Source organism: Cervus elaphus, chromosome 21 (assembly GCF_910594005.1).
Source record: "Cervus elaphus chromosome 21, mCerEla1.1, whole genome shotgun sequence".
Classification (NCBI taxonomy): domain Eukaryota; kingdom Metazoa; phylum Chordata; class Mammalia; order Artiodactyla; family Cervidae; genus Cervus; species Cervus elaphus.
Genome location: NC_057835.1, coordinates 76,364,277 through 76,391,343, shown reverse-complemented (window position 1 = coordinate 76,391,343; position 27,067 = coordinate 76,364,277). Strand labels below are relative to the sequence as shown.

Sequence of the window (27,067 nt, the reverse complement as noted above, 5' to 3'; positions counted from 1 at the left end):
TCAGTAACATCAGGCTTTCTGTGACAAGCCTATATGAAATAGATACTCTTAGCACGTAACGTATTATGCTCTGAGTGTTGCTTTCATTTCTTAATAGCATATCTGACATACAGTTATACATTTATTTTTGTTTCCTCTCTCTACATTGAAAACTTCATGAGGACAAAATTCATTTTATTTCTGATACATTCCCAGTGATTAGAATAGTATCTGACACATTATTGGTGCACATTAAATATTTGTTGAATAATCTCCTTTATCTGGCATGATAGTTCTCTAGAATCTGGATCAATTAATATATTCTTGTTACTACTTGTTGATGTTAATATTACTCCTGAGTGAATATCCCCTAAAATACCAAACCTTTTTTATGAACTCCTTTATTTTGATACTCTTATTAATCTCCCCTATACCAACTTTAATTTTATTTATCCTTCAAGGTCCAGATTGTCTCCCATCAAATGTCATGGTTTTTTATTTTCCTATACATTTGTTTCAGAAAGGCTGTAAGCTGGGAGTCTGAATGATTGCCTTCTAGCTCTTATTCTGATGTGAAGTATGAAGGAGGTATTTGTAATATCATTTAAACTCTCAGAGTTCAGTGTTCTCATTTGCAAAAGGAATGACACAAATTTGATCTGACACACAAAAATTTTAGCCTTTTTACTGTATAAAGCTGGAGCTATATTTTTATCCACACTTTTATCTTAGTGAATGATAAAATTATCTACACAGCTGTCCAAGCCAAAAACTGTCATATCATAGACTCCGATCTTCTCTCTGTTTGATAAGTAAATTGTAATCACATTACTTATAAGAGCTTTTATAATGGGATGCTTTTTACATCTCCAGTCTTGTCTCCCAGTGACTCTTCCTTTCTCCCAGTGATGATGCGACTGGTGGCTTCTTCACTACACCTGCACCAACTGTTGAGGGTCTTGTACTTTTTGCTCATATTGATGTCTCGGTCTGAATTACCATTTTCCCATTTATCCCCAACTACCAATAAATGAACTAATCTTCATAGTCAACCTAAAATCTTCTCCAAGAAGAGTATTCTTCTCCATTTCCACTTGATTCTGTAATATTTTCTATCAGAGCACTCCTGATAATTTATTTTGCATTTGTTTAAAGTCTCTTTTTCTCTATTATAATAGAGACAGCTCCTTGAAGGCTATATTTATTAGATTAGGGTAACTGCCAGTATAGATTTATACTACAAGAGAAATAGATTTAAGGGACTAGATCTGATAGACAGAGTGCCTGATGAGCTATGGGTTGAGGTTCATGACATTGTACAGGAGACAGGGAGCAAGACCATTGCCAAGAAAAAGAAATGCAAAAAAGGAAAATGGCTGCCTGAGGAGGCCTTACAAATAGCTGTGAAAACAAGAGGAGTGAAAAGCAAAGGAGAAAAGGAAAGATATACCCATTTCAATGCAGAGTTCCAAAGAATAGCAAGGAGAGATAAGGAAGCCTTCCTCAGTGATCAGTGCAAAGAATAGAGTAAAACAATGGATTGGGAAAGACTAGAGATCTCCTCAAGAAAATTAGAGATACCAAGGGAGTATTTCATGTAAAGATGGACTCGATATAGGACAGAAATGGTATGGACCTAACAGAAGCAGAAGATATTAAGAAGAGGTGGTAAGAATACACAGAAGAACTGTACAAAAAAGATCTTCATGACCCAGATAAACACGATGGTGTGATCACTCACCTAGAGACAGACATCCTGGAATGTAAAGTCAAGTGGGCCTTAAGAAGCATCACTATGAACAAAGCTAGTGAAGGTGATGGAACTCCAGTTGAGCTATTTCAAATCCTAAAAGATCAAGCTGTGAAAGTGCTGCACTCAATATGCCAGCATATTTGGAAAACTCAGCAGTGGCCACAGGACTGGGAAAGGTCAGTTTTTATTCCAATCTCAAAGAAAGGTAACACCAAAGAATGTTTAGACTACCACACAATTGCACTCATCTCACATGCTAGTAAAGTAATACTCAAAATTCTCCAAGCCAGGGTCCAACAGTATGTGAACTGTGAACTTCCAGATGTTCAAGCTGGCTTTAGAAAAGGCAGAGGAAACAGAGATCAAATGGCCAACATCTCTTGGATCATCAAAAAAGTGAGAGAGTTCCAGAAAAACATCTACTTCTGCTTTATTGACTATGTAAAGCCTTTGACTGTGTGGATCACAACAAACTGTGGAAAATTCTGAAAGAGATGGGAATACCAAACCACCTGACCTGCCTTTCCTTATGTCAGAAAGCAATGAAGAACTAAAGAGCCTTTTGATGTAAGTCAAAGAGGAGAGTGAAAACATTGGCTTAAAGTTCAACATTCAGAAAACTAAGATCATGGCATCTGGTCTCATCACTTTATGGCAAATAGATGGGAGACAATGGAGACAGTGACAGATTTTATTTTTGGGGGAAGGGGGGACTCCAAAATCACTGCAGATGGTGACTGCAGCCATGAAATTAAATGATGCTTGCTCCTTGGAAGAAAAGCTATGACCAAACTAGACAGCATATTAAAAAGCAGAGATATTACTTTGCCAACAAGATCCATTTAGTCAAAGTTATGGTTTTTCCAGTAGTCATGTATGGATGTGAGAGTTGGACTGTAAAGAAAGCTGAGCACTGAAGAATTAATGCTTTTGAACTGTGGTATTGGAGAAGACTCTTGAGAGTCTCTTGGACTGCAAGGAGATCCAACCAGTCCATCCTAAAGGAAATCAGTCCTGAATGTTCATTGGAAGGACTGATGCTGAAGCTGCAACTCCAATTCTCTGGCCACCTGATGCGAAGAACTGACTCATTTGAAAAGACCCTGGTGCTGGGAAAATTGAAGGTGGGAGGAGAGGGGATGACAGAGGATGAGATGGTTGGATGGCATCATTGAAACAATGGACATGGGTTTGGGTAAACCCTGGGAGTTGGTGATGGACTGGGAGGCCTGGTGTGCTGTAGTCCGTGGGGTCGCAATGAGTCGGACACAACTGAGTGACTGAACTGAACTGAACTGAACATGTGTGATCTGATATCTCCTTGTTGTTTTGATTTGCATTTCCCTGATAATTAGTGGTTTTAAAGATATTTCAATCTGTTGATGGCAATCTGTATGTCTCTTTGGAAAAATGTCTGCAGCCTGCTCCAGCACTCTTGCCTGGAGAACCCCATGGACAGAGGAGCCTAACTGACTCCTGGTGGACTGCGTCCCAGGGTTGCAAATAGTCTGATAGTAAGAACCAGAGCATGCACTTTTATAACTGCAACTACATATGTAGCTGATTCCTTCTGAAAGGGACTTGAAAACTGGATGAACAAAGTCTCCACAACAAAGAGGAAAATATCAAGATGGGTAGAAGAAACAAAGATACAACTTCACCAATCAAAAATCACATCCTTACCCTTAGATTCTGCACAGAAGAGACAAGTCCCCCAAAACATCTGGTCTTGAGGTTCAATAGGGAACAGAAAAACTACTCTTAAAAGCCTCACACACAGCCTCACTCAAACCCACTTGATCCAAAACTAATGGAAAGACATCAGAGTGAAGAATGCGTGGACCACAGGTGAAGTGGTCCTTCACCACTTACTAATCTATTTTTTTCTCTGCTGCACGAGGCTGAGTGAGGTGGTAATCCTGTCTGCTGACGACTGGGTTTGTATTTTTGTTTTGTTTGTTGTTTAGATGAGGCGTCCTGTCCAGGGTGCTGTTGGTGGTTGGGTGACGCCAGGTCTTGTATGCCAGTAGTTTCCTCTGTGTGAGTTCTCACTCTCTGATCCTCCCCAGGGTTACTTCTCTGGTGTCTAGGGTCTTGGAGTCAGTGCTCCCACTTCAAAGGCTCAGGGCTTGATCTCTGGTCAGGAATGAAGATTCCATGGGTGGTTGATTATGGCATTAAATGAAATTAAAACAAATACCCCAAAATGAGAAACTAAAGATGAACCCTAGACAAATGGCAGTTACAAAATCAGGCAAATAGTAATTAAAAGAATATACACATATACATATACACCCATAAGCAAAATCAAAACAGTCCAACAAAAATAAAGTACAATAGATTGACTCGGCAAACAAAGGATACCAAAAATTATGTTTACCAGTTAAGAACAAAACTCACTAAGGCACAAACTGGAAAACAAAACTAAAGCATGGTGCCAACTGGGAAATAAACCAATGAAAACAAAACTAACAAATATTTTGGGAGGAAAGAAAAGAAAGAATAGATAGGCAAAGTTAAATAGAGGTAGATAAAGAAGATTTATATACATGAAGGTTTAACTGCAAGGGAAAAAGAACAGTTAGAAAAGCAAAGGAATAAATGTAGAAATAATAATAATAGGTTTAAAAAATTAAAAATTAAAGTTAAAAAAAGGGGGGGGGAGAAGAACAAAAAGGAAGAGAAGAAAAAAAAAAAAGGAAAACTCCACAGAACTTCTAAAGCCCAATGTAGAGGCAGAGGTTTATAACAACACTGAAAGGTGTGAGTATAAAAAACAAACAAACAAACAAAACTCAAAAGCTTAATTAGATTTCATAGTACGAATGAAATCAACAACTACGACAGAGTGGGGGGGAAAAGGAAGAAAAAAAGAAAAAAAACAATCCAAAAGAAACTACGGAACAAGTCAAAACATAAGAAGAATAAGTGTTTTTCTTGAGTCTCTGCAGTCAGAGTCCCTTCCCTCGCTGGGAGCCTCAGCCCACCTCCCCTCCCTAGGATGCCCTCCAACACTGGTCTCTGGACCTGCTGTGGGGGCAGCTCAGATTCTAATCTGGTCCTCCTCCTGTGTGTTCTTGCCTCCAGTGTCTGCAGCTATCAGAGCTAGTGTGTTTTCTTCCATGGGGGGCTCTCAATGTCCTTTTATATATTCCACAGACACAGAGTCTGCCTAGTCGATCATGTGGATTTAATCTGCAGCTTGTGCAGCTGCTGGGAAGGTTTTGCGTCGTCTTCCTTAGCCACGCTGCCCCTGGGTTTCAGCTGTGGTTTTATTTCCACCTTTTATTTTATTTATTTATGTGGGTCATCCACTGGGGTTTGCTCCTGGGGCTGCCCTGGAGGACTGGGGTCTGCCCCTGTGAGGGCCAGGTGAGGAGGTGGTGCGGCTGCTTGGGCCACAGGGGTTCGGGCAGCACCAGGTACTCAGGGCAGCTGGCAGCTAGGGCAGCAGGAAATATAGCGCTCTAGAAAGGTATGACAACCGGTGTTGGCCAGCACACTCCAGTATTCTTGCCTGGAGAACCCCTGAGAGAGAAGCCTGGCAGGCCACGGTCCACAGGATCAGGAAGAGTTGGGCACAGCCGAAGCGACTCGGCGTGCAGAGATGCAAGGCTTTTTCTGCCTGTGGCAGCTCTGCTCCAGCGAGGTCTGAGCGTGAAGATGGCGCAGGTGATGGGGTCGCAGGGACCCTGGCGGCGCCAAGTGTGAGGGGACAGGGACTGTCTCCACTGCAGAAGTCATGGCCCTACCAAGCCTTTCGTTGAGCCTCTAGTAGCTGGTGCTCAGAGGCCTTTTGGGCCAGTCTTTCTCCATAGCTCCGCCCACGCAGGCGCTTAGAGGCTCCCTCGCCTGGGGTCCTTCTGTTGTTCCGCGCGTCAGGCACATAGAGGGGCGCCCCTGGCTGGGGTCCTTCTCTGTAGATCGGGGCATCAGGCTCTTAAAGGGGCACCTGGGTGGGCCCTACTCTGTAGTTCAGTGCTCAGGCGTTTGATGGGCCAGCCTCTCTATTGTTCAGCTGCTGCTGGTGACTGTGGGGAGAGAGGCTTGGTGATGGCTCCACACCGTAGACGTGACTCAGCAGTGTGGCCTTGCTCCCGAGGCTGCCTGGCTTTGCTCCACAGGCGTTTCCCACCACAGTCTCCTCCTTCACACCCCCTCGATCCGTCTCTCCACAGGCAACAGCAGCTCCACAACCCCCTAAACTCCAGCTTCTAGGGGACCTGCGTCTCTGTCTGCGGTATGTTTGGCTGCGACAAGGACCGTCTGATTCTCATTCCATTTAGGCTGCCATAGATCAGCTGGTTCACTCTCAGCCTCAAATGTTTCTCTGACTCTGACAATTGCCCCGACGTGGGGATCGGACCCCTGCTTCAGTTCCCCCACCCACTGAGGGCAGGTCCAGTCTCATTAACACTCCTGTTTTTTCCCCTAGTTCCTTCTTCCAACCCAGTTTTGTGTGGTTCTATATGTTCCTTTCCACTGGTCAGGTACTACTGATGCCTCTCAGCTGGTGTTCTGCATGCACTACTGTGTCTGAAGGCGTATTCCTGATGGATCTGTGGAGGGAGAGGTACTCCAAGTCCACCTACTCCTCCGTCATCTTGTTCTCCCCTGCCGCTTGCTAAGTTTGAATCATCTGTTAAAGAGGTACTCTCTGCTCTCCTGGAGAATACTCTCAGCTCTCCTGGAGCTGAGAGACTTGCAACAGGGCATGCCGATTGTCACTAATATATTAGATGGATATTTCCAAAATGGTTTCTACTAGTACCGGTATTAGCAAGGTAGCCTGTGATCACAAAAATAGCTCCCACTAGATTTTCATTACTAGTAATGAGAAAATGACTGTACCTTGTAATCCTTCCTGATTATGGATCTGTGTGAATGGGATGTGATTGTCTGTGTCCATGGGAGGAAGTGAATTATGGGCTTTTTTCACCACCATCTTGAATCTTCTCCCAGCAAACTTCAGTTTTTATACAATTTAGATATTTTTTTCTCAAACTAGGGAGAGTTTCAGTTGTTTATGGGAAGTAAAATTTTATGACAGATTAACATCTCTCTAAAAGGTTTAGATTCAGTCTTCAAATCATATTTTTGAAGTTTAACTTTGTCAAAAAACTTTGTCAAAACAGATCTTTTAAGTTTTCTCCAGGAATTTTATAAAATAAAAATCTTGGGATTAACCTTTTATGATTAACTGCAATAGCATGTGGAACTCCCCTGAAAAAAATATAGTTTTGAAGCCATGATGTCATTGGCTAATGCACTTTATCAAAGAATGACTACTAAATTAATCCATAATTGGGGGCTAATAATTTCCAAAATTCAAAGAATAAGTATAGAGGAAACAATAAAATAACACTTTGTACTGGTATTCTCTGAAGACTGATGATTAACTTTTCATTTAAGTCTAGGGTGTGTTAAATGCATTGAGCTTACAACAGAGCATTTTTTCTTCAACTTAATATTGTAAGAAAAGCATCTATATAGTATAATATAAATTAATGAAATATAATATAATACAATATATCTGTTATACATAGTAAATTATAATATATAAGTATATACATATATGTCATAAACATTTTATAAATATTGTATCTCCTAATGTGCAAAGGTATCATTCATATTTCTTTCAATTTTCATCAAATAAGTGTATAGATGCTACAACATTTGTAAGACACATTCAAAAAAAAATCCAAAAGTGGTTGAATAGATTCAGATTTTATGATTTTTTAAATTAATTTGTAATAAAACTGTAAATTGCTTTAGGGCAATCACATAAATATAATTGATAAGTAAACATTTTATGAAAAAACTTATTATCTCCTGAGACTTGTGAGCAGAGCAGAATGGGATGCAGAAGACGTAGTGTACTAGTTAGGATATTCCTAGCTGCTATTTGTTGTTGTTCAGTTGCTCAGTTGTGTCCAACTCTTTGCAACTGCATGGACTGCAGCACACCAGGGTTCCCTGTCCATCACCAACTCCCAGAGCTTACTCAAACTCATGTCGATTGAGTTTGATGCCATCCATCCATCTCATCCTTGGTCGTCCCCTTCTCCTCCTGCCTTCAGTCTTTCCCAGCATCAGAGTCTTTTCCAATGAGTTAGTTCTTCGCACCAGGTGGCCAAAGTATTGGAGCTTCAGTTTCAGCATCAGTCCTTCCAACGAATTTTAAGGATTGATTTCCTTTAGGATGGACTGGTTTGATCGCCTTGCAGTTCAAGGGACTTTCAAGAATCTCCTCCCACACCGCAGTTCAAAAGCATCAATTCTTTGGCACTCAGCCTTCTTTAGAGTCTGACTCACATCCATACATGACTGTTGGAAAAAATCATAGCTTTGACTAGACGGACCTTTGTCAGCAAAGTAATGTCCCTACTTTTTAATATGCTGTCTAGGTTCGTCATAGGTTTTCTACCAAGGAGCAAGCGTCTTTTTAATTTCATGGCTGCAGTCACCATCTGCAGTGATTTTGGAGCCCAAGAAAATGATGTATGTCACAGTTTCTCATCTATTTTCTGTGAAGTTATGGGACCAAATGCAATGATCTTAGTTTTGTGAATGTTGAGTTTCAAGCCAGCTTTTTCACTAGCCTCTTTCACCTTCATCAAGAGGTTCTTTAGCTCTTCTTTGCTTTCTGCCAGAAGGGTGGAGTCATCTGCATAACTGAGGTTATTGATATTTCTCCAGGCAATCTTGATTCCAGCTTGTTCTTCGTCCAGTCTGGAATTTCTCATGATGTATTCTGCATTTAAGTTAAATAAGCAGGGTGACAATATACAGCCTTAATATACTCCTTTCCCATTTTTGAACCAGCCCATTGTCCCAAGTCTGGTTTTAACTGTTGCTTCTTGACTTGCGTATAGATTTCACAGGAGTTATATAAAATGGTCTGGTATTCCCATCTCTTTAAGAATTTTCCACAGTTTGTTGTGATCCACACAGTTGAAGACTTTAGCATAGTCAATAAAGCAGAAGTAGATGTTTTTCTGGAATTCTTTTGTCTTTTCTATGATCCAATGAATATTGGCAATTTGATCTCTGGTTCCTCTGCCTTTTCTAAATCCAACTTGTACATCTGGAAGTTCTTGGTTCATGCACTGCTGAAGTCTAGCTTGGAGAATTTTGAGCATTACTTGCTAGCATATGAAATGAGTGCAATTGTGCAATGGCTTGTACATTCTTTGACACTGCCCTTCAGGACTCAACATAATAGAATCTATTTCTTTTTCACATCAAACCCTATAATGCTGTTTTTGATTGGCAGGCTGTTTTTCTGGTTTAGGAACTCAGGCTTTTCCCATTCTTTTGCTCTCTGATCTTTTTCTGTGTGTCTTCCAAGTTCTCCCTAATCATTTGCTTCATGCTGAAAGGAAAAAAGGTAGAGGATCTCTCATGGAAAGGATTTTTTTGTGAAGTTGGGGAAAGGTTTTGATGATCCTAGTCTGAAGTGGTACACATCCTTCACACCTCATCTTCCATATTCCATTGGCTAGAACTCAGCCAGATACTACATGAGAGGTTAGGAAATGTCTCCTTCTGTGCCCAAGAAGGTATGGTTTATTGTAGTGTAGAGACGTCTTTGAGATAAATATATGATACTAAATATTATAACTACAGATGCTGTTATTACTAATCTCTTGCTTTAAGGATAAAGAAATGAGGCATATAAAGTTTAAATAACTGGCTATTTTATATAAAGTATAAAAATTAGTATACAAGTAGGTTACCTTAACCACAAGACTAGGATTCTTCATGGACTTCCCTGGTAGCTCAGGTGATAAAGAATCTGCCCTGGGTCAGATTCAATTCCTGAGTCAAGAAGTTCCCCTGGAGAAAGGAATGGCAACCCACTCCAGTATTCTTGCCTGGAGAATTCCATGGACAGACAGGGCGTCGCAGAGTTGGACACGACTGAGCAGATTCTTAATGTTACGCAGTCAAGGAGCCCTCCCAAAGCTGTTACTCAGCTGGTGTTCTTCTCTCTGACCTCAGATAGATACCACCCCCAAAAGTATTTTGATTGATCCACACACAGAAATTTAGACAAATTTGTAACTAAGCTACTATCTTAGTCTGCTTGGGCTGCCATAACATAGTACTTGTTTTTGTTGTTGTTCAGTTGCTATGTCACGTCCAACTCTTTGCAACCCCGTGGATGAAGCACACCAGGCTCCTCTGTCCTCCACTATCTCCCGGAGTTTCCAAAATTCATGTCCATCCAGTTGATGATGCTGTCCAACCACCTCATCCTCTGCTCCCATCTTCTTTTCTTGTCTGCAATCCTTCCCAGCACCAGGATCTTCTCCAGTGAGTTGGTTATTCCCATCAGGTGGCTGAAGTAATGGGGCTTCAGCTTTAGCATCAGTCCTCCCAATGAATATTCAGTGTTGATTTCCTTTAGGATTGACTGACTTGATCTTCTTTCAGTCCAAGGGACTCTCTTGAGTCTTGTCTAGCACCATAATTCTAAAGCATCAACTCTTTGGTGCTCAGCTTTCCTTATGGTCCAACTCTCACATCTGTACATGACTACTGGAAAAACCATAGCTCTGCCTATATGGACATTTTGGCAAAGTGATGTCTCTGTTTTTTGACACATTGTCTAGGTTTGTCACAGCTTTCCTTCCAAGGAGCAAGCATCTTTCAATTTCAAGGCTGCAGTCACTGTCTGCAGTGACTTTGGAGCCCAAGCAAATAAAATTTGACTCTGCTTCCTCTGTTTCCCCTTCTTTCTGCCATGAAGTGATGGGACCAGACGCCACAATCTTATTTATTTATTTTTTGAATGTTGAGTTTCAAGCCAGCTTTTTCACTCTCCTCTTTCACCGTCATCAAGAGGCTTTTTAGTTCTTCACATTCTGCCATTAAAATGGTACCATCTACATATCTGAGGTTGCAGATCTCTCTCCCAGAAATCTTGATTCCAGCTTGTGCTTCATCCGGTCCAGCATTTCACATGACGTCCTCTGCATAGAAGTTAAACAAGCAGGGTGACAACATACGGTGTTGTGGTCTTTCTTTCCTAATTTTGAATCAGCCAGCTATTTCATGCCTGGTTCTAAATGCTGCTTTTTAACCCACATACAAATTTCTCAGGGGGCAGGTAAGGTGCTCTGGTACTCCCAACTCTTTAAGAATTTTCCACAGTTTGTTGTGATCCACAGAGTCAAAGGCTTTAGTGTTGTCAATGAAGCAGAAGTAGTTATTTTTTGAAATTCTATTGACTTCTCCATGATCCAGTGAATGTTGGCAATTTTATCTCTGGTTCATCTTCCTCTTGGGAACCCAGTTTGTAAATCTGGAAATTCTCAGTTCACATACTGCTGAAGCCTCACTTGTACAATTTTGAGCAAAAACTTGCTAGCATGTGAAATGAGCACAGTTGTGTGGTAGTTTGAACATTCTTTGGCATTGCCTTTTTTTGGGATTGGAATGAAAACTGACCTTTTCTAGTCCTGTGGCCACTGCTGAGTTTTCCAAATTTGCTAACATATTGAGTGCGGCACTTTCACAGCATCTTCTTTCAGGATTTTAAATAGCTCAGCTGGAATTTCATCACCTCCACTAGCTTTGTTCATAGCAATTCTTCCTAAGGCCCACTTCACACTCCAGAATGTCTGACTTTAGTGAGTGACCACACCATCATGCTTACCTGGGTGACTGAAACCTTTTTTGTACAGTTCTCCTGTTTATTCTTGCTACCTCTTCTTAATCTCTTCTGCGTCTGTTAGATCTTTACTGTTTATGTGTTTTATCTTGCCCATCTTTGCATGAAATTTTCCTTTGATACCTCTAATTTTCTTGAAGCAATCTCTATTTTTTTTTCCATTGTATTGTTTTCCTCTATCTGTTTCTTTGCATTATTCACTTGAGAAAGCTTTCTTATCTCTCCTTGCTCTTCTTTGGAACTCTTCACTCAATTTGGTGTGTCTTTTTCCTTTTTCCCTTGCCTTTCACTTGTTTAATTCCTCAGCTATTAATATTTGTAAAAGTCTTCTCAGACAACCACTCTGCAGTCTTGAATTTCTTTTTTTGTTTGGAATGACTTTGGTCACTGCCTCCTATACAATGTTACAAACCTCCATCCATAGTTCTTTAGGCAGTCTGTCTACCAGATATAATTCCTTGAATCTATTTGTCACCTCTACTGTATAATATAATGACTTGGGTCATACCTGAATGGCCTCGGGGTTTTTCCTGCTTTCTTCAGCATCATACTAACTGTTTTAAACGTCAGAAACACTCACAGTTCTGGAGGCCAGGTAGTCCAAGACCAAGATGCCAGTTGATTCAGTTTCTGGTGGAGATGCTCTTCCTAGCTGGCAGAGAGGTGCCTTCTCTGTGTCCTCTCTTGGCCTTTGTTTGGTGCTTGCATGTGGAGAGAGAGATCCTTCTTGTTCCTCTGCTTTTATGGCCACAATCTTTTTGAATTGATTGGATATTGATTTGTACAATATAATTTAGCCTTAGTATCTCCTAAAAGTCCTCTCTCCAAATACAGATGAAATGGGGAAACAGGGCTTCAAAATAAATTTTGAAGGGTCGTAATTCAGTCTACAGCAGTCGCTAATATTCAAACATTACAAGTTTTCACATATGTGTTCAAATTGCTGGCTTCTTAAGAAAAAAAAAAATCCCTACAATATCTAACCACTTTGAGCTTCCCTTATTCCATGACAAAAGTGGATTTAAGAGAGGGCCCATGGCTTCCATTTTAGGGGCATAATCTCTCCTGTTCACCACACACAGTCCTCACATTTTGAAACCTGCTTGGCCAGGGTAAGCATTTAATTTTATGATCTTTGAATATGTAGCATCTTGTACATGGTTTATATTTCTTGTGTGTAAAGCTATTGGTTTATTTATTTTTACTGAAGAATAATTGATTTATAATAACTTTATATTGTGTGTCTGTAAGCTCAGTCATGCCTGACTCTTTGTGACCCCATGAACTGAAGCCCACCAGGCTCGTCTCTCCATGGAATTTTCCAGGCAAAAATTACTTTCAGGTATACTGCATAGTGATTCAGTATTTTTGCAGACTATATTCCATTAAAAGTTATTACAAGACAAGGGCTACAACTCCCTTGCCATATATTTATCTTTGTGGCTAATCTATTTTATGTAAGAGTTTGTATCTCTTAATTCCATCTCCCTATCTTGTCCCTCCTTGCTTCTTTCTTCTTACTGATAACCAAGATTTTTTATATATATATCTCTGAATCTGTTGTGCTGAGTACATTCTTTTTATTTTTTAGATTCCACAAATACTGTGCAAAATACACAGTATTTGTCTTTGTCTGACATTTCACTAAGCATAATATTTTCTAGTTCCATCTACATTGCTGCAAAAGGCAGAATTTTGTTTTCATATTTGTTGTTGTTCAGACATGTCTGACTCTTTGTGGCCCTCCCGCCCCCGACTCCATGGACAGCAACATGCCAGGCTTCCCTGTCCTTCACTATCTCCTGGAGTTTGCTCAAACTCATGTCCATTGAGTCGGTGATGCCATCCAACCATCTCATTCTTTGTCACCCCCTTCTCCTCTTGCCCTCAATCTTTCCCAGCATCAGAGTCTTTATCAATCAATCCACACTTTGCATCAGGTCACCAAGGTGTCAGGTTTCCAGCTTCAGCATCAGTCCTTCCAATGAATATTCAGGATTGATTTCCTTTAGGATTGACTGCTCTAATTACCTTGCTATCCAAGGGACTCTCAAGAGGCTTCTGATGAGTAATATTCATATATATATACCACATCTTTTTTATCCATTCATTTGTTGATGGACACTTGGGATGCTTCTATATCTTATTTTTTGTAAATAGTGCTATTAACTTTGGGAGGCATGTATCTTTCCAAATTAGTGCTCATATTTTTTTCCAGATATATTCCCAGCAGTGGAATTGCTGGATAATATGGTAGTTCTAGTTCTAACTTTTAGAGGAAATTCTATAGTGTTTTACATAGTTGCCTTACAATTTATTTTCCCACCAAAAGTGTACAAGTGTTCCCTTTTCTCCATATCCTCAGTAACATTTATTTTTTAATTTTTTTGATAACAGCTATTTCAACAGGTGCAAGGTGATGCTTCACTGTGGTTTGAATTTACATTTCTCTAGAAATTAAATTTTGATTACATTTTCATATGTCTGTTAGCCATCTGAATGTCTTCTGTGGAAAAATAACTATTCAGGACTATTGCCCATTATCAACTGGGTTGTTTGTTTGTTTTTTGATACTGAATCTTACAAGCTGTTTACATATTTTGGATTTTATACCCAGGTTGCTTATGTCATTTGTAAATAGATTCTCCAATTCTGTTTGTTGTCATTTTGTATTGTTGACAGAATCTTTGCTCTGCAAAGGATTTTAAGCTTAATTAGATCCCTTTTGTTTATTTTTGCTTTTATTTCTGTTGGATTAGGAGTTCAGTTCAGTTCAGTCACTCAGTCATGTCTGACTCTTTGTAACCCCATGGACTGCAGCTTGCCAGGCCTCCCTGTCCATCACCAGCAGCTGGAAATTACTCAAACTCATGTCCATTGAGTCAGTGATGCCATCCAACCATCTCATCCTCTGTTGTCCCCTTCTCCTCTTGCCCTCAATCTTTCCCAGCATCAGGGTCTTTCAAATGAATCAGTTCTTCGCATCAGGTGGTCAAAGGATTGGAGTTTCAGCTTCAGCATCAGTCCTTCCAATGAATATTCAGGACTGATTTCCTTTAGGATTGACTGGTTTGATCTCCTTGCAGTCCACGGGACTCTCAAAAGTCTCCTCTAACACCACAGTTCAAAAGCATCAATTCTTCAGCTCTCAGCTTTCTTTATCATCCAACTCTCACATCCATACATGACTACTGGGAAAACCATAGCCTTGACTAGATGGACCTTTGTTGGCAAAGTGATGTCTCTGCTTTTTAATATGCTGTCTAGGTTGGTCATAGCTTTTCTTCCAAGGAGTAAGCATCTTTTAATTTCATGGCTGAAGTCACCATCTGCAGTGATTTTGGAGCCCCCAAAATAAAGTCTGTCACTGTTTCCACTGTTTTCCCATTTATTTGCCATGAAGTGATGGGACCGGATGCCATGGTCTTAGTTTTCTGAATGTTGAGCTTTAAGCCAACTTTTTCACTCTCCTCTTTCACTTTCCTCAAGAGGCTCTTTAGTTTTTCTTCACTTTCTGCCATAAGGGTGGTGTCATCTGCATATCTGAGGTTATTGATATTTTTCCTGGCAATCTTGATTCCAGCTTGTGCTTCATCCAGCCCAGCATTTCTCATGATGTACTCTGAATATAAGTTAAATAAGCAGGGTGACAATATACAGCCTTGGTGTACTCCTTTTCCTATTTGTAACCATTCTGTTGTTCCATGTCCAGGTTTTTCTGTTGCTTCCTGACCTGCATACAGATTTCTCAAAGGCAGGTCAGATGGTCTGATATTCCCATCTCTTTTAGAGTTTTCCACAGTTTGTCGTGATCCACACAATCAAAGGCTTTGGCATATTCAATAAAGCAGAAATAGATGTTTTTCTGGAACTCTCTTGCTTTTTCCATGATCCAGCAGGTGTTGGCAATTTGATCTCTGGTTCCTCTGACTTTTCTAAATCTAGCTTGAACATCTGGATATTCACAGACCATGTAATGTTGAAATCTGGCTTGGAGAATTTTGAGCATTACTTTATTAGTGTGTGAGATGAGTGCAATTGTGCAGTAGTTTGAGCATTCTATGGCATTGCCTTTCTTTGGGATTGGAATGAAAACTGACCTTTTCTAGTCCTGTGACCACTGCTGAGTTTTCCAAATTTGCTGACAGATTGAGTGCAGCACTTTCATAGTATCATCTTTTAGGATTTGAAATAGCTCAGCTGGAATTCCATCACCTCCACTAGCTTTGTTCATAGTGATGCTTCCTAAGGCCAACTTGACTTCTCATTCCAGGATATCTGGCTCTAGGTGAGTGATCCCACCATTGTGATTATCTGGGTTGTGAAGATCTTTTTTGTATAGTTCTTCTGTGTACTCTTGCCACTTCTTCTTAGGAGAGAGACCCCAAAACTATTGCTGTGATTTAGAGTATTCTGCCTATATTGTCTCGAGAAGGTTTATGGTTTCAAGTCCTACATTTAGGCTTTTAATCCATTTGATTTATTTATGTGTATGGTTTAAGGAAATGTTCTAATTTCATTTTTTTCACATGTGGCTGTCTAGGTTTTGCAGCGTCACTTTTTGAAGAGGCTGTCTTTTCTCTATTGTATATTCTTGCCTCGTTTGGTGAAGATGAATTGGTCAGAGGTGTTTGGGTTTATTTCTGGTCTGTTGGTTCTGTTTCTTTAATCCCTATGTCTGTTTTCTGTGCCCATATCATGCTGTTTTGATTACTGTAGATTTGTTGGATGGTCAGAAGTATGGGAGGATGATAATCCCAACTTTTTTTTTTTTTTGTTTTAAGATTGCTTTGGCTATTGGGAGTTTTGTGGCTTCATATGCATTTTAGAATTATTCTAGTTCTGTGAAAAATGTCATGGGTATTTTAATAGGTGTTGTATTAAATTTGTGGACTACTTTGGGTAATATACACAGAATACACAGAAGAACTATACAAAAAAGAACTAAAAAAAAAAAAAAAGAACTATACAGAAAAGAGATGGTTGGATGGCATCGCCACCTCAATGGACATGAGTTTGAGTAAACTCCAGGAGTTGGTGATGGCAGGAGGGCCTGGCATGCTGCTGTCCATTGGGTAGCAAAGAGTCGGGTACAACTGAGCGACTGAACTAACTTGGGTAGTGTGGCCATTTAGAAATGTTAATTCTTCCAATGCAAGAGAATGGGACATATTTACAATCTTTGTATTATCTTCAATTTCCTTTATCATGTTTTATAATTTTTAGAGTACAGTTCTTTCACCTCTTTAATTATGTTTATTCCTAGATATTTTATTTTGATGAAATTTTATAGGGATTTTTTTTTACTTTATCTTTCTGATAGTTTATTAGTAGTGTATAGAAAAGTAACATATTATTTTATTTAAACTTGCATCCTGCAGCTTTTCTGAATTCATACTTTTTAGTTCTATAACTTTTTTGGTTGAGACTTTAGGGTTTTGTATGTAAAGTACCATGATATCTGAAAATGGGGACATTTCAACTTCTTCCTTTCCAATTTGGATTCCATATGTTTCTTTTTCTTATCTAATTTTTGTGGTTAGAGCTTCCAATTCTATTAATATGTCAAATAAAAGTGATGATAGTTGACATCCTTTTCTTTTTCCTGATTTTATCAGAGAGGGTTTTAGCTTTTTACCTTTGGGTATACTGTTACCTGTAAGTTTTTTTTTTTTTTTTTGAATGGCTTTTATTATTTTGAAGTATGGTCTCTCTATATCTATTTTAATGATAGCTTTTAACATGAATGTACATTGAATTTTGTTGAATGCTTTTTCACATCATTTGATATGGTCATGTGAGTTTTATTTTTTGTTTTGTCAGTGTGCTCTATCACATTGATTAATTTGTGAACATTGAACTAACCTTGCATCCCTGGAGTAAGTCCAACTTGATCATGGTGTATGATCCTTTTAAAATATTGTTAGATTCAGTTTGCTCATATTTTGTTGAAGGTTTTTGTATCCATATTCATTGGAGATAATAGCCTATAATTTTAGGGGGGAGCATCTTTGTCTAGTTTTGGTATCAGGGTAATAGTGGCCTCATAGAATGGGGAGTGTTCCCTTCTCTTTCTTTTTTGTTGGAATAGTTTGAAAGGGACAGGCATTAGCTTTTCTTTATATGTTTGGTAGAGTTTTGCTGTGAAGCCATTCAGTTCTGTATTTTTGTTTTCTGGAACTTTTTCAATTATAGATTCAGGTTCACAGCTAATGATTGATCTGTTCAGATTGTTTATTTTTTCCTGATTTAGTCTTGGAAGATTGTATGTTTCTAGAAATTTGTCCAATTTTTCCAGATTGTCCAATTTGTTGGCATGTAGCTGTTCATAATATTCTGTTATGATTTTCATATCTGTGTTATATTGGTTGTGATTTCTCCTCATTACTTATCTTATTTATTTTGATCTTTCTGTTTTATTCTTGAAGATTCTTGCTAAATCTTAACAATTTTGTTTATCTTAAAAATAACTCTCAGTTTCATTGATCTTTTAATTTTTATTTTTTATTTTTGAGAGTGGGATCTCCACTTTATTTATTTCCTCTCTGATCTTTAATTATGGTGTGTCGTGGTGTTGGTCTGCTTGGGTTCATCACCTTCTATGCTTCTGGTATCTGGATATCTATTTCCTTCTTCAGGATTTAGAAATTTCAGCCATTTTTTTTTTCAGATACTTCATTGATCCCCTTCTCTCTCTCTCATCTTCTTCTGGAACTGCTGTTATGAAAATGTCAGTATGCTTAATGTTGTCACAGGGACCTCTTACATTTTTTTTTCATAATTTTTCTTTTTGCTACTCTTATTGTATGATTTCCATTGTTCTATCTTACAGATCACTTATGTGTTCTTCTGTATAACTTAGTCTGCTATTCATTCCTTCTAGTGTATTATTTCAGCTAGTGAATTGGGTCTTTTTTTATATTTTCTAGTTCCATATTAAGCTTCTGACGGAGTATGTTGATTTTTCCCCCTAATTAAGCTACCATTTTTATTATCAATGCTTTGAATTCTTCTCTGGTAAATTGTTTATGTCTGTTTCATTTATTTTTTTCAAGTGTTTTCTCTTGTTATTTCAAATGAGGTCAGTTCCTCTGCCTTTTCATTTTTCTTAACTTTCTCTGCCCCTATGATTTCATGGGAAACAGTTGCCTCTTGTGGTCTTGAAGGATTGCTATTAAATGGGGGCACACCTATACAGACTGCATGGACCCAGTACCTTTGGTAAAGGAGTTGGATTTACGTGGATGCAAGTTGCAGTTTTTTTCAGGGTGCTCTGTCAGCTCTGACTTTGGTAGGGGATGTGATGGGGATGGAGGCGCTCGGGGTGCAGGGGGTCATGAGGTGGGATTTCCCTGGTTCTCAGTCACCATCATCATCCAATGGGAGTGCCCTCTGGTCTCAAGTTGCTGGAGCGGAGCCTTGTGGTTCAGGCCCCAGATGGCTCTGTTACCATCAGTGTGTTGTCTTACCCTCTCCCTTTCACCGGACCACTCGTCCCAGAGGAGGTCGTGGTGAAGCAAGGGGGACCTGTGCCGGCCTCAAGCTGAGCGACAAGGTGTCTCCGATGTGCCGCCGGGCAGACGCCTGCAACTGCTTCTCTTGCTGCCCCGAGATGTAGCCTTCGGTTCAAGGCCACTTGGTCCCTCACAGCTAATCACTGCCCCAGCCTCCACTCCCACTGTGTTACGGCGCTACCCCACAAGTAGAGGAGAGCCCGTGTAAGCGCTCAGTACACATTGGTGGGTAAGGCGCGAGCTGCTGTCGGAGATCTGGGCTGCTTCGAATGCACTGCTTTAGTAAGTGCAAACAGGGGTCGCTTCCACCCCACCCAGACTCTTCCCGGCACCATGGGCCTCTGCCCCCCATAGTCACATCTCTCCCTACTCATGGCCTCCCCAGGCCCTGTGCTACACTCTGCCATTGAGGGAGGAAGAATGCGTGTTTGCCTGACTAGGAATGAGATGCATGCCAGGGTGTAACCGTAGGGTTAGGTTAGGGTTAGAGTTAGCCAACTGGCTTTTCTGCATGAATGCAGTCCAGGTTTTCCGCAGCCCACCTTTTAGTTTCAGCAGTCCCCCAGTGAGCCAAGGAGGCTTCTATTTCCCATGCAGGACCTCTGGGCTGAGACACCCACACCCAGAGCGGGTGTCTCCCTTGTCTCCCTTTTCCTCTGAGTCCTTTCCTGGGGCACGGTCTGACCTAATCATTTTCCTTCCCTTTCCACCTGATTATGTCTGCATATTTCTTACAGCCTTGACTGAACAGGATTCCTTCTGCCAGTTTCTAGTTAGTGTTCAGTGAGGATTGTTCTTCGTAAACATGTGTTTTGTGTGTGTGTTTCTTTTTTTTATTTATTTATTTTTTTATTGAAGGATAATTGCTTTAGAGAGTTTTGTTGTTTTCTGCCAAACCTCAACATGAGTCAGCCATAGGTGTACATATATCCCCTCCCTTTTGAACCTCCCTCGCATCTCCCTCCCCATCCCACCCTCTAGGTTGGTACAGGGCGCTTGTTTGAGTTTCCTGAGACATACAGCAAATTCCGTTGGCTATCTATTTTACACGGTAATGTAAGTTTCCATGTTACTCTTCCCATACATCTCAGCCTCACCTCCCCTCTCCCATGTCCATAAGTCTATTCTCTATGTCTGTTTCTCCATTGCTGCCCTATAAATAAACTCTTCAGAACCCTTTTGCTAGATTCTGTATATGTGTGTTAGAATATGATATTTATCTTTCTCTATCTGACTCACTTCACTCTGTATAATAAGTTCTAGGTTCATCCACCTCGTCAGAACTGACTCCAATGCATTCCTTTTTAGGACTGAGTAATATTCCATTGTGTATATATACCACAACCTCTATCCAATCATCTGTTGATGGGCATCTAGGTTGCTTCCATGTTCTAGCTATTGTAAAGAGTGCTGCAATGAACGATGGGCTACATGTGTTTTTTTCAACCCTGGTTTCCTCAGGGTGTATGCCTAGGAGTGGGATTGCTGGGTCATATGGTAGTTTGATTCCTAGTTTTTTAAGGAATCTCCATACTGTCTTCCATAATGGCTGTATCAATTTACATTCCCACCAACAATTCAAGACCATTCCCCTTTCCAGGATTTATTGTTTGTAGACTTTTTGATGATGGCCATTCTGACCAGTGTGAGGTGATATCTCATTGTGGTTTCGATTTGCATTTCTCTAATAATGAGCGATGTTGAGTATCTTTTCATGTGTTTCATATATATATATATTTGGTGTGTTTGAGTGGGGAGGTAAGCTACACATCCTCTTACTCCACAATCTTGATTGATCTTCTAAAGCTATAGGTTTTCTCGTGTATCTTTTCTTTACCTGCATGAAAATAGATTTTTGGTCAATGCATCGCTACAGTGTCTGAGTAGGAATGGAAATTTCTAATGTCACATAAATCACACATTGCATTATTTGAATCAATTAAGTTAAATTAAATTAAATAGGATTCTTAAAGTATCTGTTTTGTGTGAAGAATTAACATGGTATTTTACGAACTCAGGCCAAGAGAAAAAAGATGCTATAAATGTTTTAAAGTGTGGGGCTGTTATTTACATTGACAATGAAACAAGAAAATCTTGAAGACTTTTATATTCATCGTCATGAGGTAAATATTGACTAAGACATTTGTCAATGTTCAATTTTAAGTATGATTATTTTTGATAATTATTGATACAAGCTGTTGAGATGAGCACTCAACATTCTAAAAAACTGACCAAATTTTCTTGATGTTGTCAGTTAAAAATTGAATGAAGCAGACTTTTCAGAAACAAATGTCGTTACCTAACACTGACAATTTGCTATATTTCATTAGCTCTTGTTACTCACATTTTTAAATATGTTCACTGGATTGAAACCTGACTGCAAGTAGGAATCATCTGGAGGTTGATATTTAAAATAGAGGACTACCCTGACTCCACCTTTGGAGATCTTGCTTCATCAGGAAAAGGGTCAGAAATCTACACTTTTTAAAAAACACTGCAGATGAGTCCAGCGATCTGGATTTCAGAAATGCTGAAATATTGCTCTAAAACATCTTTATTCCAATCCTAAAACAATAGGACATGATATTTTCATAAATAATTGCAAAGATTCAGATAACTATACTTTGAATAAAGTGTATGTAAACTATATATGAATCATCTTGGGGGAATTTTAATTATGTGGTATATTTTACAACCATTTTAATCAATTACAGAATAAAAATTTTAAGAAGACTCAGCTAAAAAATTAATTCTTTGACAATTAGCATTACCTTAAATTTGATATTCTTAAAATATTTCTCAGTGAAACACACTACAGACAATTTTTATAGTGGACATTTTTTAAGCATAAAATGTTTATGCTTCATATTTTTGTCATTTGCTTTTTTAGACTAAATAGTATAGAACTAAGTTGTATATACTGAGTTTAAAATCTTTCCTTCAGAAGTCTTATGGCACTTATAATAATTTCTCTCTCTCTCTTTTAAGCCGAACCAATATTCTATCAGCGCACAATGTGTTTATGAAGCAATATCCTAAAATATTCGTGCAGAAAAAAGTCAGACTGCCTAAACTTTTCAAAGAGGAAGAGGAAAGGTAATGACGTCTTCTTTTGAAAGCAAGCCTTTGTGTGTGTGGATGTGTGCGTGTGTGTGCAGGTGCATGTGAGTGCATGGAAGAACAAGTGGAACAAATACTGAGTGTTTGATCAGTTCCCAGTACTCCATGTTAGGGATCAGCCAAGGAAATGGATATTGGTAAGGAAAGGTGAATTCCTACAATAATTCTGCAGGCATTTTAATTGGGTTATATGATAACTGGGACTAATAAATACGTGTAGCTCCTTGAATTTTTTTCACTAAACAACTATCCTTATATAATAATCTTAATAAGATAAAGTACTATTAGGAATGAGAATATACTAAATGATACAGAGAAAACTAAATAAATTATAATTTTTGAGAGAATATTTCATATAACCTGAGAATAATCTAGATGTTTTTGGTTCATTTTCTAAAAATACATACTACTAAAATTATTCAAGATGATACAAATAAAAAGTAATTATGGTATGAATAAAAGAGTTGTAAAAATAACTCTTCAAAAGGATTTTTGAAGCCAAAAAAGAACAAAAGCAGAAATTAAAAACTCACAGTCTCAGTGATATGACTAGATGTTCTTTTAAGTAAAGGTACTTTCTATGCAATTTAATATTTTTGGAGTATAGAAAATGAATATAGGTTGTGTATTTGTCATGCCTGTATAACAAGATTTCACAAGAATAGCATAAACAAGAAATATCAGCTTTTAGTTATGCCTATTGGGCTTCCCTGGTAACTCAGCTGGTAAAGAATCTGCCTGCAATGCAGGAGACCCCAGTTAGATTCCTGGGCTGGGAAGATACCCTGGAGAAAGGGATAGACTACCCACTCCAGTATTCTTGGGCTTCCTTGGTGACTCAGACGGTGAAGAATCCGCATGCAACGCGGGAGAGCGGGGTTCTAAGCACAGCACATAGGGGCAGAGTAATAGTGTTAGTTGCTCAGTGGTGTCTGGCTGGCTGACTCTTCGCAACTCCATGAACTATAGACCGCTAGGCTCCTCTGTCTATGGGGATTCTCTAGGCAAGAATACTGGAGTGGGTTGCCATTCCGTTCTCCAGGGGATCTTCCACACCCAGGCATTGAATCCAGGTCTCCTGCATTGCAGGCAGATTCTTTACCACCTGAGGCACCAGAGAAGTCCACATATAGGCATACATAAACAATAAAATCTTAGCAATAGTGTATTAGCATATTGGTACACAACAGTTAAGTTGACTTCATCTCATGAGTACAAAGAAGGTTTGTTAGAAAAGCTGTTATTAAAATTTTATATTAGTAGCTCAGAGAGAAGCTATATGATGATATCTACAGATGATGAAAAGGCATTTGATATAATTCAGTATCCATGTCTCATAGTAAAAGCAAAATCAGGCAAGTAAAAATGTGTAATGAATATAATCATGTACCTGTTAAGAAATACAAAACGTTTCTCTTTTTTTTTTTTTTTGGTCATGAAAAATCATCTGCTCTAAAGTAACAATAAAATAAAATATTATAAAATGGAATTAAAATAAATCACATAAAATATATTAATAAACTATAAATCTTCTCTACACTTAGCTTACACTGGTTCCTCATGTAATGTGATAAACTCATATATGCCCAGTTGATGGGAAGAGAGCTGCAGGTAATTCAGAGACCATTTGGCAGGATAAAATCATTGAGGAAACAAGAATCTTAGTAGACATAAATTCCTGCACTATTAAATTATTCATCAATAACCTTTACCTATTATCACTGTCACATTCAACACTTTATAATTCATTTAATTCACATGTCCTGTGACAGATACAATAGCAGACTGAAGTATGACACCTCCTTTGCTGTGGCAGCTGGTGAGAATAGTGGTGGAGGGCATTTGCTAAGCAGTGAAGTAAGACAGTCATGTGCAAGGAGAACAGAAGAGATGCTTTATGTAACCATTAAAATGACTTGGAGCGATGCTGCACTATTGAAAATAAATGGATCACATGGCAGAGACATAGGGAAACATTTCCACATGAGCAAGAAATGTGAGTGCAGGACAAGAATGAGACAAAAGGCTGTTTGGAACTGTGACCATTATCTAAACTTTTTTTTTTTCTTTTTTGGTGGATCATCTAGACAGAAGGTAAACTTTTGGTATATTCACAGACATGGGAAATCAAATAGACACATTAAAAAAAAACAACAACACTAAATTTTGATCCAGAAGACTTGGATTTGCATTTTTATTCCACCCAATAGCAGCAACATGTCTTTGGAATTCTCTGAACATTGACTGCACTCCAGATTTTTTTACCCAGAAAAGAGGATAATATTATCCTTCTTGGAGAAGGCAATGGCAACCCACTTTGGTACTCTTGCCTGGAAAATCCCATGGACAGAGGAGCCTGGTAGGCTGCCGTTTATGGGGTCGCATAGAGTCGGACAGGACTGAAGTGACTTAGCAGCAGCAGCAGCATTATCCTACTCAGAGTTATGCATTGAAAGAATGTTTTAATTGTAATAGCTCAATATTGAGGTTCCCTGGTGACTCAGGTGGTAAAGAATCTGCCTGCAATGCAAGAGACTTGGGCTTGACCCCTGGGTTGAGAAGATCCTTTGGAAAGGAAATGGCTACCCAGTGCAGTATTCTTTGTCAGGAGGATCCCATGGACAGAGCAGTCTGACGGGCTACAATCCATGGGATCACTGATTATTACTGTGGACTGCCGATTTAAACAATAATCCCTCCACAACAAATTACTAAAAATTCACGGCATTGCTTGCTTCAAAAATTTTTAAACAACAAGAAATATATAGACTTTAATCAACAAATTTTTGAATTAGTTTATATCCAAGGAAAAAGAAGTTTAAGAAAATGATAGTAACAGAAGAAACAAAATGCCTCCACAGAAATGTAGAAATCTATGTTAAAGATACATTTATAAAAAAATGTAATTTTTAGGAGGATGTGAATTCAAATATTTGCAAGGAGGCCTGCATTACTGGTAATGTCTTTCTTGACTTTTATAAAAATTCCTATTTGATGCTACAGATACTTTAGGGAGACATATGTAATAAAGATAATATTTTATATTATCTTTTGATATTAATATATTTTCTTAATAATATTACTTCTGCACTCCATGCATCATCGTGGTTTCAGAGAAGGGCAAATCCTGCATTGAGAAGGAGAAAGACATAAAATGGAGGCATATGAGGAAAAGTAGTGATATAGAAACAGAAGAGGTTAGTTAAGCTTGAAAAGTGTAGATCTTCATTCACTCCCATTGGAGGACAGAATGAAGCAGGGCAAAAGCTAACAGCTTTGCCAAGAGAATGCACTGGTCATAGCAAACACCCTCTTCCAATAACAGAAGAGAAGACTCTACACATGGACATCACCAGATGGTCCATACCGAAATCAGATTGATTATATTCTTTGCAGCTGAAAATGGAGAAGCTCTATACAATCAGCAAAAACAAGACAAGGAGCTGACTGTGGCTCAGATCATGAACTCCTTATTGCCAAATTCAGACTTAAATAGAAGGAAGTAGGGAAAACCACTAGACCATTCAGGTATGACCTAAATCAAATCCCTTATGATTATACAGTGGAAGTGAGAAATAGATTTAAGGGACTAGATCTGATAGACAGAGTGCCTGATGAATGGACAGAGGTTCGTGACATTGTACAGGAGGTGGTGATCAAACTATCCCCAAGGAAAAAAAATGCAACAAGGCAAAATTGTTGTCTTAGGAGGCCTTACAAATAATTGAGAAAAGAAGAGAAGCAAAAGGCAAAGGAGAAAAGGAAAGATATACCATCTGAATGCAGAGTTCCAAAGAATAGCAAGGAGAGATAAGAAAGCCTTCCTCAGCGATCAGTGAAAAGAAATAGAGGAAAACAATAGAATGGGGAAGACCAGAGATCTCTTCAAGAAAATTGGAGATACCAAGGAAACATTTCAGGTGAAGATGGGCTCAATAAAGGACAGAACTGGTATGGATCTAACAGAAGCAGAAGATGTTCAAAGAGGTGGGAAGAATACACAGAAGAACTGTACAAAAATGATTTTCATGACCCTGATAACCATGATGGTGTGATCACCCACCCAGAGCCAGACATCCTGGAGTTCAAAGTCAAGTGGGCCTTAGGGAGAATCACTACAAACAAAGCTAGTTGGAGGTGATGGAACTCCAGTTGAGCTATTTCAAATCCTAAAAGATGATGTTGTGAAAGTGCTGCACTCAATGTGCCAGCAAATTTGGAAAACTCAGCAGTGGCCACAGGACTGGAAAAGGTCAGTTTTCATTCCAATCCCAAAGAAAGGCAATCCCAAAGAATGCTCAGACTACCTCACAATTGGGCTAATCTCACACGATAGTAAAGTAATGCTCAAATTTCTCCAAGTTAAGCTTCAACAGTACACGAACCAAGAACTTCCAGATGTTCAAGCTGTATTTAGAAAAGGCAGAGGAAAAGAGATCAAATTGCTAACATCCTTTGGATCTTAAAAAAAGGAAGAGAATTCCAGAAAAAACATCTATTTCTGTTTCACTGAGTATGCTAAAGCCATCTGTGGAAAATTCTTCAAGAGATGGGAATACCAGACCACCTTACCTGCCTCCTGAGAAACTTGTATGCAGGTCAAGAAGTAACAGTTAGAACAAAACATGAAACAACAGACTGGTTCCAAATTGGCAAAAGAGTAGGTAAAGGCTGTATATTGCCACCCTGCTTATTAAACTTATATGCAGAGTACATTATGTGAAAAGCTAGGTGGATGAATCATAAGCTGGAATCATGTTTCTGGAAGAAATATCAACAACCTCAGATATACAGATGATACTACTTTAATGGCAGAAAGTGAAGAGTAACTAAAGAGCCTCTTGATGAAAGTGAAAGAGAACAGTGAAAAATCTGGCTTAAGACTCAACATTCAAAAAATTAGATCATGTCATCCAGTCTCATTACTTAATGGCAAATAGACGGGGAAACAAGGGAAATCATGGCAGACTTTATTGGGCTTCAAAGTCACTGAAGATGGTGACTGCATCAATGAAATTAAAA

At 39.0% G+C, this 27,067-nt stretch overlaps 1 protein-coding gene across 1 annotated transcript in view; it reads left to right on the top strand.

Moving 5' to 3' along the window:
* The window catches only part of CNBD1 (cyclic nucleotide binding domain containing 1), a 368,799-nt gene that overhangs the window by 26,334 nt on the left and 315,398 nt on the right, over nt 1-27,067 (top strand). Inside the window, exon 4 of the mRNA XM_043879351.1 lies at nt 21,914-22,021. Within this exon, the coding sequence (XP_043735286.1) occupies nt 21,914-22,021 (108 nt within the window). The remainder of the gene's footprint in view (nt 1-21,913; nt 22,022-27,067) is intronic.